Consider the following 14,445-nt stretch of genomic DNA (forward strand, 5'->3'; position numbering starts at 1 on the left):
AGTTTATTTATGAAGCAATGAGATGAGAACTTTAACCCCACTAGTTTCTTGCACACTCGTTTGCTCGCTGTCCCCCTGCCCCCTCCACCCCACCTCATACATCAGAGGGGAGACTGTATTGCAGGTTAATAATACCACAAAGTAAGAAGAATCCCGACTAAACTGAAACTCATGTCTTTTGAAACTCTCAGTAACCTTGTTTTACTGGACAAAGTATTCCTTTTGTTAAGTTCTTACCCTTTCGGCCATATGCCTTGGATCCCATTGAATTTTAAAAAAATACTCTAATAAGGGAAGCAGCCTTTTGTGCTGGAGTAGAAGTTTACTTCAAAGAACAAGCTAATTAATCATTTTCAGTGGAATTGGGTTGCTTTCCCACTCTATCCTTTAAAGTTATTCACCCATTTCTCTTACAGTTCAGAACTCTTTCCAGAATAGGTAGGAAGATGAATCATAAGTGAGGGAGAGAGACATCTGGTTTGGCAGTGCCACAGAAAAAACATTAACTTATCTGAAACCAGGAATGGGGAAAATTTATAAATACTTGCAGATATCCTCTCTCCTGTGTATAATGTTTCTGTAGAAAGCTCTCTGCCATTTGTACTTTTTCTTTCTGCCCCTTCTCCCTTGAACTGCAGTCTGATTTTCAGAAATGCTCTTAGAATGCTTAAGTCTGATAAGATGATAATTTCTTATGCTCAGTAGGACTATTTATTTTTTCAATTTTTATACATGGATATAGGTAGGACATGAACAAAAACTTTACCCAGTTCTTCACTTTTATGTTGTGGTATTAGACAAGAAGCTTCCCAAATGTGTAGTCTGGCCATTTAAAACTAAATCAGAACCAAATGGTCTAAAATTTCATGTTGATTTGGTTTAACTATGTGATACAGGAATCTAAGAAAGATTAACATAATAGGAGAGTCAAATATGACCATAATTTTATGTATTGCAAAGAATTATCTTTGGCTGTCTTTGGAAATCGAAAAGGCAGTTCTTATTTAACCAGACCAGATAAACTTATTCTGTGGTTCTAACATAGTTGGGAAAATATTTGTAAACATCTCTAAGTTTACAAATAGTCAGAACTTTAAGCAAATTCACAAAATCTAGATTCAAATTCTTGTAAACTAATTTAATATATTTACTTATGTTGCTTGCGTTTTATTAACAGAGGTATTGCTAGGAAGTGAGTCCTAAGATTATTCAGTTGTACAATTTCTTACTATGAGTATGTATTAGCAGCAGCATCTGGACCAACAAACTAACACAAAGAATTCCGTATGATTTATGTGACCAGTAACAATCCCAACAGCAAAAGTTTAATCTTGGCTTCCAAATTTTGAAATTTATACTCTCTGTAGAAATTTAGTGGACAGAAATAAAGCTGATTATTCATTTCCAATGTCTTATTTTCCGTGTCTGAAAATAGTTTATTTGAAAGAGGTTAACTATTTTCAGTCCTGTGTGTTAGCAACTACTGCATTCTAAAAAAGGTACAAATGTTAATTCTGAAGATAATCACATCCCAGTTTATTGTTTCTGTTCAATTTATATCTTTTTTTCCCTTTGGGATAACATTTTAATTGGTAAACCTTAGCAAGGTTTACTTTAGAAAATTTCACCATTTTTGAAGAAGTATACACAGTTAGAGACCCTGAGAAAGGAATTGAAAGGAAATTAAATAGAATATGCTGTTGCTTGGAAGAACTAAGTTCAAGTGAAAAACTCTTTTCAGGTAGGAAATCAGATCTTTGCCTTGCAGAGTCACATGAAGACTTGTTCTCAGCCACTGCATGAAGACACATTTGGTGGACATCTGAAAGTTGGTTTAGCTCAGATTGCTGCTATGGAAATCACACGGGGAAACCACAGAGACAACAAAGCTGTGATCCGATATTTGCCTTGGCTTTACCATCCTCCTTCGGCAATGCAACAAGGGTGAGAATGCTTTTCTACAAAAAGGAGTACTAAAATGACTTAGAAATCTTCACAAAATTTTGTGTTTATTGCTGCAGTAGGGAATGGTCACTGTGCGATGTTGAAAAAGCTGGTCAGGAGCTCCTTGATCCTTAACTGAGGAGTTCATCAATGCAATATTTAAGTACGTGTCAAAGGGACAGTGGAGATGACTCCATCAGCTTGACTGGAGTTGCCCTGTAAATTAACTTGATCTAGATACAGACAGGGAAAAGCACACAGGTACTTGATCAGTTCCAGAATTATAGAAAGTATGTTGGGAATTACAGAGACTACAATGGAAAATGTCCTTTGAAATTATGGAGTAGAAATGAGCGAGAACTGTAAGTGTAAGCCTATTGATAATAAAAATACTAACTTCATCTGATTAAAGTTAGATGAAAGAAATCCTTATTTTCACAACATGCTTTTTATCCCTTTTCACTGTGAGAAGTCCTAATCTGCAGTGGTTTATCTTCAAAAAGAAGGGATGAGCCACTGTCCCTTGTCTTGCAATGACAACAAATGAGATGTTTTGAGTGTAGACCATTGGACTGTGCTTCAGCAAGCCTGTATTCTTGTCTCAGCTTTGTCCCAGACTACCTGCCCCAGGATTCTGGAGATGAAGCTGCTGATGCTCCAGTCTTGTAGATACATCTGCATGTACTTTCATGTAGAGCATATCTAGTTTTGGAAATACAGAGTTGTTATCTCCTTGTGCTTTGGTTTCTTACATGTGAAAAAAGGACTATGTGTTCTGAGATGAAGCTAATAAACTCTTTTAAGACCCTATAGGTACTTGAGGAAGAGCATTGTATCAGAGTCTGTTAAAAAATAAATTAATGGAATGCCTCTTTGGTCCTATGAGACTTTGACAATGACATCAAATTAGATATTTAAAACAGTAGCGAGACTGTCCTAGTAAGTAGAGATTTATTGTTCTAAAAACTATTATTTTTTTCACATGCCTGTGAATTCAAATGAGTATGTAATCTGAACTTGGTAGCAGCAAGGGGACAGACAAGATGACAGCAGTAAAGTGTTACTGCTTTTCAGATTATATGAGCACACTGCTTTACAATTAGACATTGTACTAGATGGTGGATGAATACTTAAGTGTCACAAAAAAGCGTAGTCCCTGCCCTCAAAAGCACGCAGTCCAAGTGTCCAAGGAGAGGCTAAGGAAAAGAAAAATTAACTCCAATAGAGAAGTGGAACACAGTGGAAGTAAGGCATGGAGCTCACTGTGGAATGAAGTGAATGTTTTAGCCTTTTATAGAGGCTGTTTCTTAGATCCACCAAATATGTTCTGTTGGACTTGTTAATGGTATGTCAAGTCCACGAGGTTCTGTTTGGTTCTAGTCTTCCCATTAGCTATACCAGTAATCTGTGCCTCCAGCACGCTGAGACAGCATCTGCCTAGTGTGCATAATGAGACTCTGTATTTTGGGGAAAACCAGAAAACTTAGCGTCATTGTAAAATTCACTCTTTCTTGACAGGCCCAAAGAGTTCATAGAATGTGTCTCACACATTCGTTTGCTGTCCTGGCTACTTCTGGGGTCTCTGACACACAATGTTGTCTGTCCAAATTCTCCATCATCTTGCATGCCTATTCCACTGGATGCAGGTTCACAAATTGCTGACCACCTTATTGTTATTCTGATTGGGTTTCCAGAGCAATCAAAGGTAAGGGATTCTGTGTTTTAAGTGGAGATGTGTTATGTATTGGCCTTATTATTGCAAAAGGTTATTTATTTCTTCATAAGAAAAAAGGAGGGGTAAAACCTTATTAAAACCTAGGATCTAGGGAAGGAAACATCTGTAGTTTTTCTTGCATAGCTCCCTCTTCATGCATAGAAAACTGGTGATGAAATCACTACAATAAAATTTGTGATTCAACTATTTCAAAATATCTCAGTACCAGAGTGAGGAAGGAAAAACTAATTCCAAATTGAAGCTTTAGCAATGACCATCTCTGTAGCAGATCTCTCAGAAAGTTATTTATTCTAGCTGTATAGTAGAATGGGATAACCCATAAATAATGTTATGGTCAAAAGTTAATTACAAACAGTTATGGTTCAAGCACAACTTTTTTTCTCAAGGTGCTCTGGACAAGAAGAGTTATTGCAAATCGTAAGTCATTTGTCACAATAGTTTAACACAGATATAGCAGCACTCTTTGACACCAACCAGGTTTTTATTAGCAATGAAAGCAGGATGATCACACATTTATCTTGTACGTAACATCCCCCTTTCTTCCCTCACCCAACCAAGACTCTGATGCTTCCCATTCATTTCTTTGTCCTTTTTTTTGCTCTTTCAAATACCACTTTCCAGTTACCAAGCAACCAGTGCGATGTTTCGTGCAGCCATGTTCAGCTTTTAATCAAACAGCACCCCCAAGTCCTTCTCCTCAGAGCTGCTCTCAATCCATTCTCCTCCCAGCCTGTATTTGTGCTTGGGATTACCTCGACCCATGTGCAGGACCTTGCACTTGGCCTTGTTAAATTTCGTGAGGTTTGCACAGGCCCACCTCTCAAGCCTGTCAAGGTCCCTCTGGATGGCATCCCTTCCCTCCAGCGTGTCAACTGCACCACATAGCTTGGTGTCATTGGCAAACTTGCTGTGGTGGGGTGTACCCAATCCCACTGACCATGTTTCTGTATTAGCAAAGAGCCATGCTTGAGTATGCAAGATAAATTCTCTGTTAGCTTTTCCAAACTTTCCTTGACTGTGAGCAGTTCTGTCCCAGCAAGGTAGAAATGGGTGACAGATTAACAGAACAGGTGTAAGATGGTGTATTTTGTATGATAGCCTTCCCTTCAGGTGATCAGAATCTGAATCTGAATGCCTTTCCCCAGCAGCACTTTTGAAATGGAGTCATACGTGCCAGGGCCTCCAGGCCTTCCACAGATTGTGGTGGAGTTTTCCATCAAGAAAGTCTCAGAACTAGTCCTGAGAAGCTGTTCTGCAAAACTAACATTATCTTTAAAGGGAAATGACCTAAATGCCGTACAGTAAGATTGCATGGGAGTATGTGTTTGCAAATGCAATTTTTTAGTCTGTAAATATAAAACCAGTTTTTAAACATGGAGATGATGTTATCAAGTGTGCTTGACTTTCTAGCTCCTAATGGGAGAGAAACGTGGGAAAGTGAGGAGCAAGACTGCACAGTGGGATGCATGACAGAGGAGTGCTTTGATGGAAGCCTCTGTACTGTATCCCAATACACTTATCTAAACAAACATTTTCCTCTATTTTCTATTTCTACAGACATCTGTTCTGCACATGTGTTCCCTCTTCCATGCATTTATATTTGCTCAGCTCTGGACAGTGTATTGTGAACAAACAGCAGTAGCTCCGACAGTCCAGAATCAGAATGAATTTAGCTTTACAGCAATCCTTACAGCCCTGGAGTTCTGGAGCCGAGTGACACCTAGCATCCTACAGCTAATGGCACATAACAAAGTGGTGAGTCAGGTGTTGTGTACAGATTTAGTACAGATTAAACTCAGAGGGCTTGACTTTGTTTCACTGGAATACATCAGACTACGAATAATGTCATAAAACAACTTTGATACTTTTGAGAAACTAAAGGGAAAGCTAATTAGTAGCAGTTTAACCTCACAGCGGGCCTGAAACAGGATCTAGCCAGGATCTGCCTGCAACAGAATCAAGAGCTAGAGTGCTGCTTGTTGGATTAAGGGCTCTCTGCATCCGGTCTCGTGTTATATATCTTCCTGCTCTTCATGGTGGTCCTGTTCTTTCATCTGACTCTCCCTTACAGGAGCACCTGAGTGTTTTAGAATAATTCTGTGAATATCACTTGAATATTTTTTTTACTACGCAATGGTGAAAAAATAACAGAAATGCTGACGCTTGACTACTCACAAGCCATTGGTCACTCATCAAAAATAAGCTACATAATATCTCTGGAAACATTTTTGAGTAATGAATGACTTAAAGGAGGGAAATGTTCGTTCTCTCCAGAAATTGTTCAGACCATTTTTTTGGAAATATCTTTTAAGCATTTATTTATTTCAGATACTCAGTGCTGTTGGAGCAGTTTTGTACAATAAGAACCCGGAGGGGTTCCAGCAGCGTTCATAGGTGCTACCTTTGTTTCCCATTGACTAATGATTCTCTGTGCGTGCAGGCTTAGGGTTGAAAGCTTGTTTCTGATCAGCAAGATGTATTGAGTTTCCCACTTCCCAGAAAGTCATGACAAGTCTTTCCTGACTTGTCAAAATTTTTTAACTGAGATGGTAACTAGTAGCTCTGGTCTGGAGAACCTGATATTAACTTTGAGTGAGAAAGATTCTTTATATGTGGCCCAGTCCTCTTAAGTCTGGTGTTGAGATTTTCATTGTTTATTTGTTTTGTTATGTGTTTTGTTGGGGTTTTTTTGTTTGGTTAGTTTTTTTTAAATGGGGACCTGCTATCAATTTGGAAATTATTTTATGTAATTCCCCTTTCCCCCAGGCAGGTATGTACCTTTGCCCTTTCAATTGTAATGCATGGGCTGCACTTGAATGTCTTTGAACCAGGCTCCTAAAGCTGTCTTTTAAATTATATTTTGGCCTCTGACATCTAGTGAGGTCTCTGTGGTTGACGAGCCACTGTTGGGAACAGTACTTCATGAAGCTTCATTTGAATGAACAGGAAATGTGCATGACACTTCTACCTAGCCAGTTGTTTAGTCAGACATAAAAGCTTCTTGTCAAGCCTTAGGACAAGAGTATGACCTGGGACTCCCAAGTTCCAATCCTTATTCTGAAAGTATCTCATTATGTGGCTTTAGTGCAAGTTATTAAACTCTCTGCCTCAGCTATTGCTCTGTGAAACGTATATAACAATACTTACCCATCTCACAAGAGTGTTGTGAGGTTAATGAGTTAGTGTTTGTAAAGCACTTTGAAGATGAAAAGCACTACATAAAAGCTAAGTTGGTTATTATTGACGGGAATTTATACATAGTTCAGACAGGCACTGTAAATACTCACTGCTGGCTCAGGATGCTTGTCTTGTACCTATGAATTTACACAATATAAAACATAAAATGCTGTCTACTCTCAAATAACTGATATCTTCATGTCATAATTCATGGTACAAAATGGAAGAATTGTGGACTAGCTGCCAGTTCAGAACAATAAATCATCTTTTGATGGGGGAAGAAAAGATGTTTTTTGTGGGTATGTTAATTTTCAAAGATTCAGTAAATAAAAATATCAATTTCTGACACACTGATTGATGAGAACTACACAGCAAAGGCATGTAAAAGGACTTATGATGTCTGAAAAGAACAAAGCTGAAGACAAGTTGTTTTGATGTTTGATATGAATTAAAGTACATCAGGCGCTTTGAAATATTTAACAGATAGGTGTTGCTGCATCAGGGGAAAACTAACTAAATAAAAATGTCCCTATGTGCTCGTGTAATATTTAATCTTATATGTCAGGGTTAAAAAATGCATGTCTAGTGATTCAGTATAACTGCCAAGCAAATACAGGAAGGTTATTTTTAGAGACTGTTGGTTTAGCTTACAACACTGTTCTGCTGGACACTAATTTGTTTTTATGCTTTTTTTTTTTTTTTTCCCCAAGATGGTTGAAATGGTGTGTCTGCATGTGATTAGTTTAATGGAGGCTTTACAGGAATGCAACTCCACTATCTTTGTGAAGGTAGGCATACCACACCATGAATAGTTAGTTAATGATGTTGCCTCTCTGTTGTGATTTCTAGACATACTGTCCTCTGCTTCTCCTCCCACTCAAAAAAAAAAGAAAATGGAAGAAGCTGAGGTTGAATGCTGATGCAGAAATAAAGCCTAGTAGAGCATAACAAAAAACAAAATGTCTTGTAAAATGTAAGACCAGACCATAATCTCAAATCCAAGTTCTCCTAACTTTTTTTTAGATTAAATTCTGATCTACTTCTTCCTTCCATTGTTGCAGTGGTCTTATTCCTCTAATAGACTCAACTGGTGTCACTGACTTTGAGAACCTGTAGGTACTGTCTAAGTTTTCAGCCATTCTGTAACTTTTAATCATCATAGGTCCTTTGCAGATCACCTCACTGTTGATAACAAAAACTTAGTGCTAGTGGTTTTCTTATTATATGCCTACATGTCTGACTTAGTCAAATAGTATTTGATAGTGAATCTTCTTCCCCTAGGATGTGTAACAGGGTACTATTTGGTTAGAAAATCAAATCCTGCGTTCTCCATTCATGTAAAATTCTTTTTTTTTGGAAATCAGTGGTCAATTTCCTGTGGGTCACCACAGCATTTTCAGAACAGATTCCCAAAGGACTGGGGCAGTCTCACAAGTATAAATTATTCTGAAGGGAGTTTTCACATAAAATATCAACAAATCAAGTAGTTAAACACACCCTGAATCTAACTGAAATATGTTGCTTTATGTAGTTCTTCTATTGCCACAAAGGAAACTTCTGACTTGTTTTACTCCAGTCTTTTATGGTCAAGCAGGAATTCAAAATACAGTTGTTAAAATTAAACATCTTGATGATAACTGGCATGAAAGTATTCGAGGTCATTGTGAAAAAGCAGGTTTATAGTCAGTTATGACTTGATTCACTACAGAAACTCTGTCACTATGGGATGTTAAGGTGATTATGGCTGTCCCTGGAAGACATATGAGTTTCTCTTTCAGCCAGTCCAGGATGTCCAGAACTTGACAAGGATGAAGAATGGCTGTGAAAAGAGAGGCTTTAGGGGCCAAATGCCTGTCACAATTCAAATTAATGCTTTCAGGGCATTGTATTAGAGCATATATATGACAATATGCTAAATCACATTAAAAAGACGTTACTACAAAATCAAGCTCATAAACCTGTGAAATTCAGAGTAAAGGTGCTAAGCTTTCTTTCATGTGCAGTGGATGGGAGATGGAAGAGAAGAATCTGGGTGACCAAATCTCCCTTACTTAGCCCTAAAGCCTATATCCTGCAGGAACAATATACATACATAATAGTATTATAGGATTCGTAGTCCCAGGTTACTAATTTTTTTCAAAACTAACTAATTGTAAAAATATTTATGTAGATCTGAAAAGAAAGTGTAGTGATTTGGGGAAAGACTTACTGTATGTTTTAATTCCTTCAAAGAAGCATAAGTGTAAAGCTTATTCACGCAGGAACCAGTCAGGGGGTGGCATCTCTATAATTTAAAAAAAAAAAATCAGCTTTTACTGGCTGTGAAGAAGATCTGCACTTTGTTACTCCTACTTCAGAAGTCTGGAAGGATGACAATTCTTTGAATATTGGTTAGACTGGGAAGTTTTTGGTAGCTTTTTTAATTCTAGACAATCTTTTGTGGCCCTGCCTTTGATAATGAAACAGTTTTATCTTGTGCTTTAAAGCCTTTTTTAAAAATTTTATATATAAGCCTTTCAAGCAGGGTTTAGTTTTCACTGAAGGAAAGGACATAGTGTAGTGAAGGATATTTTTTACACAGAACATTCTTAACACTCACAGAGATTCATTCAGCAAAGTTAAGAATTCCCAATGACTTCTTCTTGTAACTGAGCACAGTAGCACTGATAAATCCTGACTATTTACCATTCATATATTTACTGTTGTGTCTTTTATTCCACTTAAGGAATCATGTGCTGCAAAAGCTTCATTTGTTAATGCAGTCATTATATAATGACATAATTCAATGACAATGAGAAGGTGGTGTATGTCACATGATGCCAGGCAGTTTATGGGATAGCTATCTTAGGTGGCAATTTTCTGTATGACAAGTGAGGGGAAAGTATGTCCTAAAACAAGAGAAAAAGAGAAGACATAAACAATTTGTCTCTCCTTCACTGAAAGAAGAGCTTTCTCTATGCCTGACGTAAGCACTCCTTCATCTCCTCCTTGTGTTGATGCTGTGAGGTTTCCTCCTCCTGGTACTGGCTTGGCCTTTGCTATTAAATCAAACTCACACTGATAGTATTGAGATGCATCTTGATTGTTTCTTACTCTTTGAGCCATTCCCTGTATTCTCAGAGGATGCTTTTTGGATCTGATGTTAGACTATCTTTACCAATCTGGTGAGGAAGACTAAGCTTCTTTCCTGTGAAAACATTTCAACTGTTATGTGTTTATTTTTCTTTCTAAGTTGGAGTGAGATATATGTATATACACATTTACACAGACGCCTGCATACCCACATATATATTTAATTCATTGTATTTTCCTCTGAGGGGAAGCATTCTGCTTTAGGAGGGCTGAAATTAAAGTGCTCACCTTTCCTCCTGTTTTACTGTGTCAAAGGAACTGGTCACAACTCTTTTTCTGACCACCAGATGTATGTCTGAGAAATTTCAGAGCCTACAGTAGAGAAGGGAGCAGCTCAGCAAACCACAATGTCTTTGGAGACCCAGGGGTTTTACAAAGCTCCAGCAGCTGCTGGGTAGACTTGTAGAGAACTGGGCAGGCAGCAGAGCTGGGGAGCCAGAAAAGCACAGTGACCAACCTGTTCTCCAACCTGGTTTCCATCAATACTTGCACTGGAATCAACAAATTCTGTTGAAAATACAAACTCCAACAAACTGACAGTGTCTGACAGCAGTCTGTTCTCCCAGCTGTTCTTTCTAACTAGCTTTATGTGTTCTTCCTTTGTGACGAAAAGGCTGTCTGGGGATTAGGTAATAAAACTCAAGTGCTTCAATAAAATGTCATCTTGTCTCATTGATCTAACTGGCAGCTGTAGGAGTAGAGGGTTTGCTTGCTTGTGCCTGCAGCAGAATGTGTCGTTTCCCTAAATGTGCCCAGACCCTGGAAGACAGAAGTGGTGCTGGAGGACAATGATCTCAGTCTTAGACCTCTACAGCATAGATTTCAATATGAGCTGGTTTCCGTGAGTGCCCTTCATAGACAGTGGAGACAAACAGGTATTTTTGGAGATGATTCATCTTGATCTATTTTAGATAACCTGCTTTGGGACAAGATGAACTGGATGTGAGAAGTGCTTGAATCTCTCAGCTGACTGTAGAACATGGCCAGTGGTTCAGCTGCAGGGGGTTACCCTGAGTTTTCTGCCTAGCTTTCCTCCTTGCTTGACATACTTCGGACAGCAGTCCTATCACCACTGGCGAGCTCCATAGGAACTTCATCAATGCTGGATGAAACTTTCAGCGACATTTTGTTTATGGCAGTGGTGCATGGAGTATGGCTTCTCAGTACGCTTACCTGTTCCCCTCTCTCCAAAAAACCCACCAGGACTTGTGGTCACTGGATCTTATTAAGCATTTCATTGGTGGGAGAGCCCATGGAAGGATGTACAGAACTCGCATGTCTGCTGTATCTGGCTGCATTCCAGATGTTTTGGCATTCATCTATCTGTAAATGCTGAGGTTTGAATATGGTTCTTCATGTGGTAGACTAAGTAATCAGTCCTGACAGAACTGCATATGATTCTCCGGCAAAACAGCACTGAAATGGAAACAATTATCGTTACTTGCACAAGGGAAACAGCATTTTATCTAATGTTGTCAATAGTGATTAGGTTTAACTTGCAGCTCCTGCTAGCATAATTGGCAAATTGCAATTTTTAATGCCATTTGGAAGAACATTTTAGAACAATAACCTCAGTGGTCAAATTAATATTGAAGAACAGGAATACTTTTGCTAGAAATGCCTCTCTGTCTTTCATAAGCTTGTCATGTTATACTTACTTGGAAATAAAAGTTCTCTGAAGAGCAGGAGACTGAAATATATCTCAATCCAATCATGCATGACAAATTTGTAGACCTCACCTTGTTGTTCTGGATAGTTAAGAGTTTTCAACTGTGCTCCCAGGCCTACAGGTCACATTCTGCAGTGAAACACTGATGTGACTAGTGGCTTATAAAATGCTGCTTACTATTTAAATATCTGGCATCTTATTAGGAACTTCTGCTGCATGTTTTTTCAGTTCTTTATATATACCTTGCCATGCAGAATGTTTACTGCATTTATTCCTGTAATGCTCACCTGCACATACAGAAACACCCTCACAAGGAAAATAAGAAATCGTTTATTTTAACAAGGTTTTATTCTGTACTCTCATCATTTCTCTAAACATGTTATCAGTAATTGCTACTGATGATTCATCAAGCTACAAACAAGGGAAGCTGGCTTCTTTGCCTCTGAGAGTTACCTGCCCCAAAACACATGCATCATTTAAAAATAACCACATTTTGAGATTTGTGGTTCAGGCTATGTCCATTAGATAGCTAAATGCATTAGATATACCCTTCTCTGTCTCTCAGTAACTGGAGCATGTTTACAGTCAGTTGTATAATAACAAAATATACCTCTCTTCTTACAGCTCATACCAATGTGGTTGCCAATGATACAGTCAAATCTAAAGGTAAGTTGTTTCTAGTACCTTATCCTTTTATTAGTGTTATATATTTCTGTAAATTCTGGAAATAAGATCACTAGACGTGGTCTCCATAGCCTCTGAAAATAGATCATTATAGTGTATCCAGATGCATGGGATGGCTCAGCACTGAAGGTCTCAAGTGTGAGCATACCCAGAGCATCATCAGCTAAGATACTTGTCCTGTAATCAGTACTGCTCTCCCTTTCCCTTCTGAAACACTTTCCTCTAACCAGGTTCTGTGGCAGGGCTTTTCCTCCCTGTTTACTGAGATTGGCTTTTCCTTAAGGTGTGGTTTACTTGATGTCTTAGGCTTGAGAGTCTCCTGACAAATCAGGATTGGGACTCTTGACTCAGGAGATGGATTTGGGTTCTATAGCAGATACTGTTGGCCTGCTTCCTTGTGCAAATCTGTGCCAGCTGGCCCCACTTCCAAGAGAGAGCAAGGTGGACCAGTGCGGTTTGCCAGTCAAGGGAATTTTGGTGATGAGAATAAGTGTTGGAGTTGGTCTCAATATGGAGTTGTTTCTGTAAGCACATTTGCCTGTCATGGCAACACTGCAGTGCAGGATGTGTAAGAAAGAAATGGGATATTGGGGCTGTGGAGGAACTTTCCCTGGCCAACAATCAGTACTTTTCACAGTGCTGTACTGATGTATGTGTTAAAGGAAAAAAAAACCTGAATGTTTTGCATTATTTAAACAGCATTTATCTGCTGGACTCCAGCTACGCCTCCAAGCCATCCAGAGCAATGTCAACCATCACAGCCTAAGGATGTTACAGGGGTCAGGACAAATGAACAATAGCTCATCTGTGCTCCGCAAATGGCTACAGTGTACCCAATTTAAAATGGCTCAAGTGGAAATTCAGTCATCAGAAGCTGCATCTCAATTTTATCCTTTATGATTCATGTAATTTGTTCCAAATGTTCATTTTTAGCCTAGCAATAACAGGGTTAGGGCTGTAAAAGACCTTTCGTATAAATAGTATACAGAGTATATACTGTATCTATACTTTTTAGCCTAGGACAGATTGTGGAAAATGCGTGAAGCTAAGAGCCTGATCCTGATCAACAGGTTCTCAAGTCTGCATTCATAAACATGTGTTAGCAGTATTGGACTTGAATCTATCACATTGTACATATCTCTCTGATTATTGAGATATCTGGTTCTTAAATGTTTCTTTCTCTTATTTTTGAAGCTAAGACAAAAATAACTTTTCTTTAACTTCTATTTTTTTTAAAAAATAGAATTGTGGGTATTCACAAACATATGGAAGTGCTATGTTGCTATTTTTTGACAATAACAAAAGAAAATAGGGTTTCTAGGAACCTTTATAGGAGGTTTTTTTTTGGGGGGGTGTCTTTTTTTTTTTTTTTTAGATTCACAGCTGGCAATGCAATAAAACCTGTCACTATGAAACAGTGATGTTCTAATGAGGTTTTTTGTCATCATCTTCTGGGAAAACAACAGCTTGTAAAGACAGTTATTATAAAGTGCACTTAGAAATTAGGTTGTTAAACTGTGCCAATTCATTTGTCTTTTTTCTTTTGTACTGTTTTTCAAAACTGCCAAGTCAGATTTATTTTTTGAAATATTGCTTTTATTTCATTAATTCTGTGCTGCTGCTCTTTGTAGGTTTCAGAGAAGCCTCTCTAATTTTGTGACTACTGTATTGTACTCTTCTCTCAATACTTGTATACAGTGCAATTAAAGACAGATATCCCAGACCTATCCTCATTGATGTCTACAGAAATTGTATTGCAGACTTCAAGAGGAGCATGACTGGACCTGAACTTTTGCATAATGATATTTACAAAACACAGCATTTGCATACTATTGTATTAAACATGATGTTTAATAACAGATGGATTTTAATATCATTAAGGGACTCAGCCAAAGCCCATTGGAATCTAAGGAGACTCAATTAATTCAGTGGATTTTACATAAACTCTTGAGAGCACCGTGATTTACCACCTCTTGTAATTAATACTTAAATCTGTGCAATCACAGCTGTGTTTTCTGTATTTATTCCTGTAATGCACTGGTTAGAAGAATAACAAACACATTTAAGATGTGTATTATAGAATAACAGAATCATAGAATGGTTT

General features: G+C 38.1%; 1 protein-coding gene across 1 annotated transcript in view; it reads left to right on the forward strand.

The window, feature by feature from the left end:
- The window catches only part of LOC104468507 (protein unc-79 homolog), a 29,689-nt gene extending 16,286 nt beyond the window's left edge, over window positions 1-13,403 (forward strand). Inside the window, exons 7-12 of the mRNA XM_010082675.1 lie at window positions 1,769-1,944; window positions 3,463-3,649; window positions 5,237-5,434; window positions 7,567-7,644; window positions 12,282-12,323; window positions 13,041-13,403. Coding sequence (XP_010080977.1) covers window positions 1,769-1,944; window positions 3,463-3,649; window positions 5,237-5,434; window positions 7,567-7,644; window positions 12,282-12,323; window positions 13,041-13,241 — 882 coding nt within the window. The 3' untranslated portion in view covers window positions 13,242-13,403. The remainder of the gene's footprint in view (window positions 1-1,768; window positions 1,945-3,462; window positions 3,650-5,236; window positions 5,435-7,566; window positions 7,645-12,281; window positions 12,324-13,040) is intronic.
- The last annotated feature ends 1,042 nt before the right edge of the window (window positions 13,404-14,445 follow it).

This window comes from Pterocles gutturalis, unplaced genomic scaffold (assembly GCF_000699245.1).
Source record: "Pterocles gutturalis isolate BGI_N339 unplaced genomic scaffold, ASM69924v1 scaffold51499, whole genome shotgun sequence".
NCBI lineage: Eukaryota > Metazoa > Chordata > Aves > Pterocliformes > Pteroclidae > Pterocles > Pterocles gutturalis.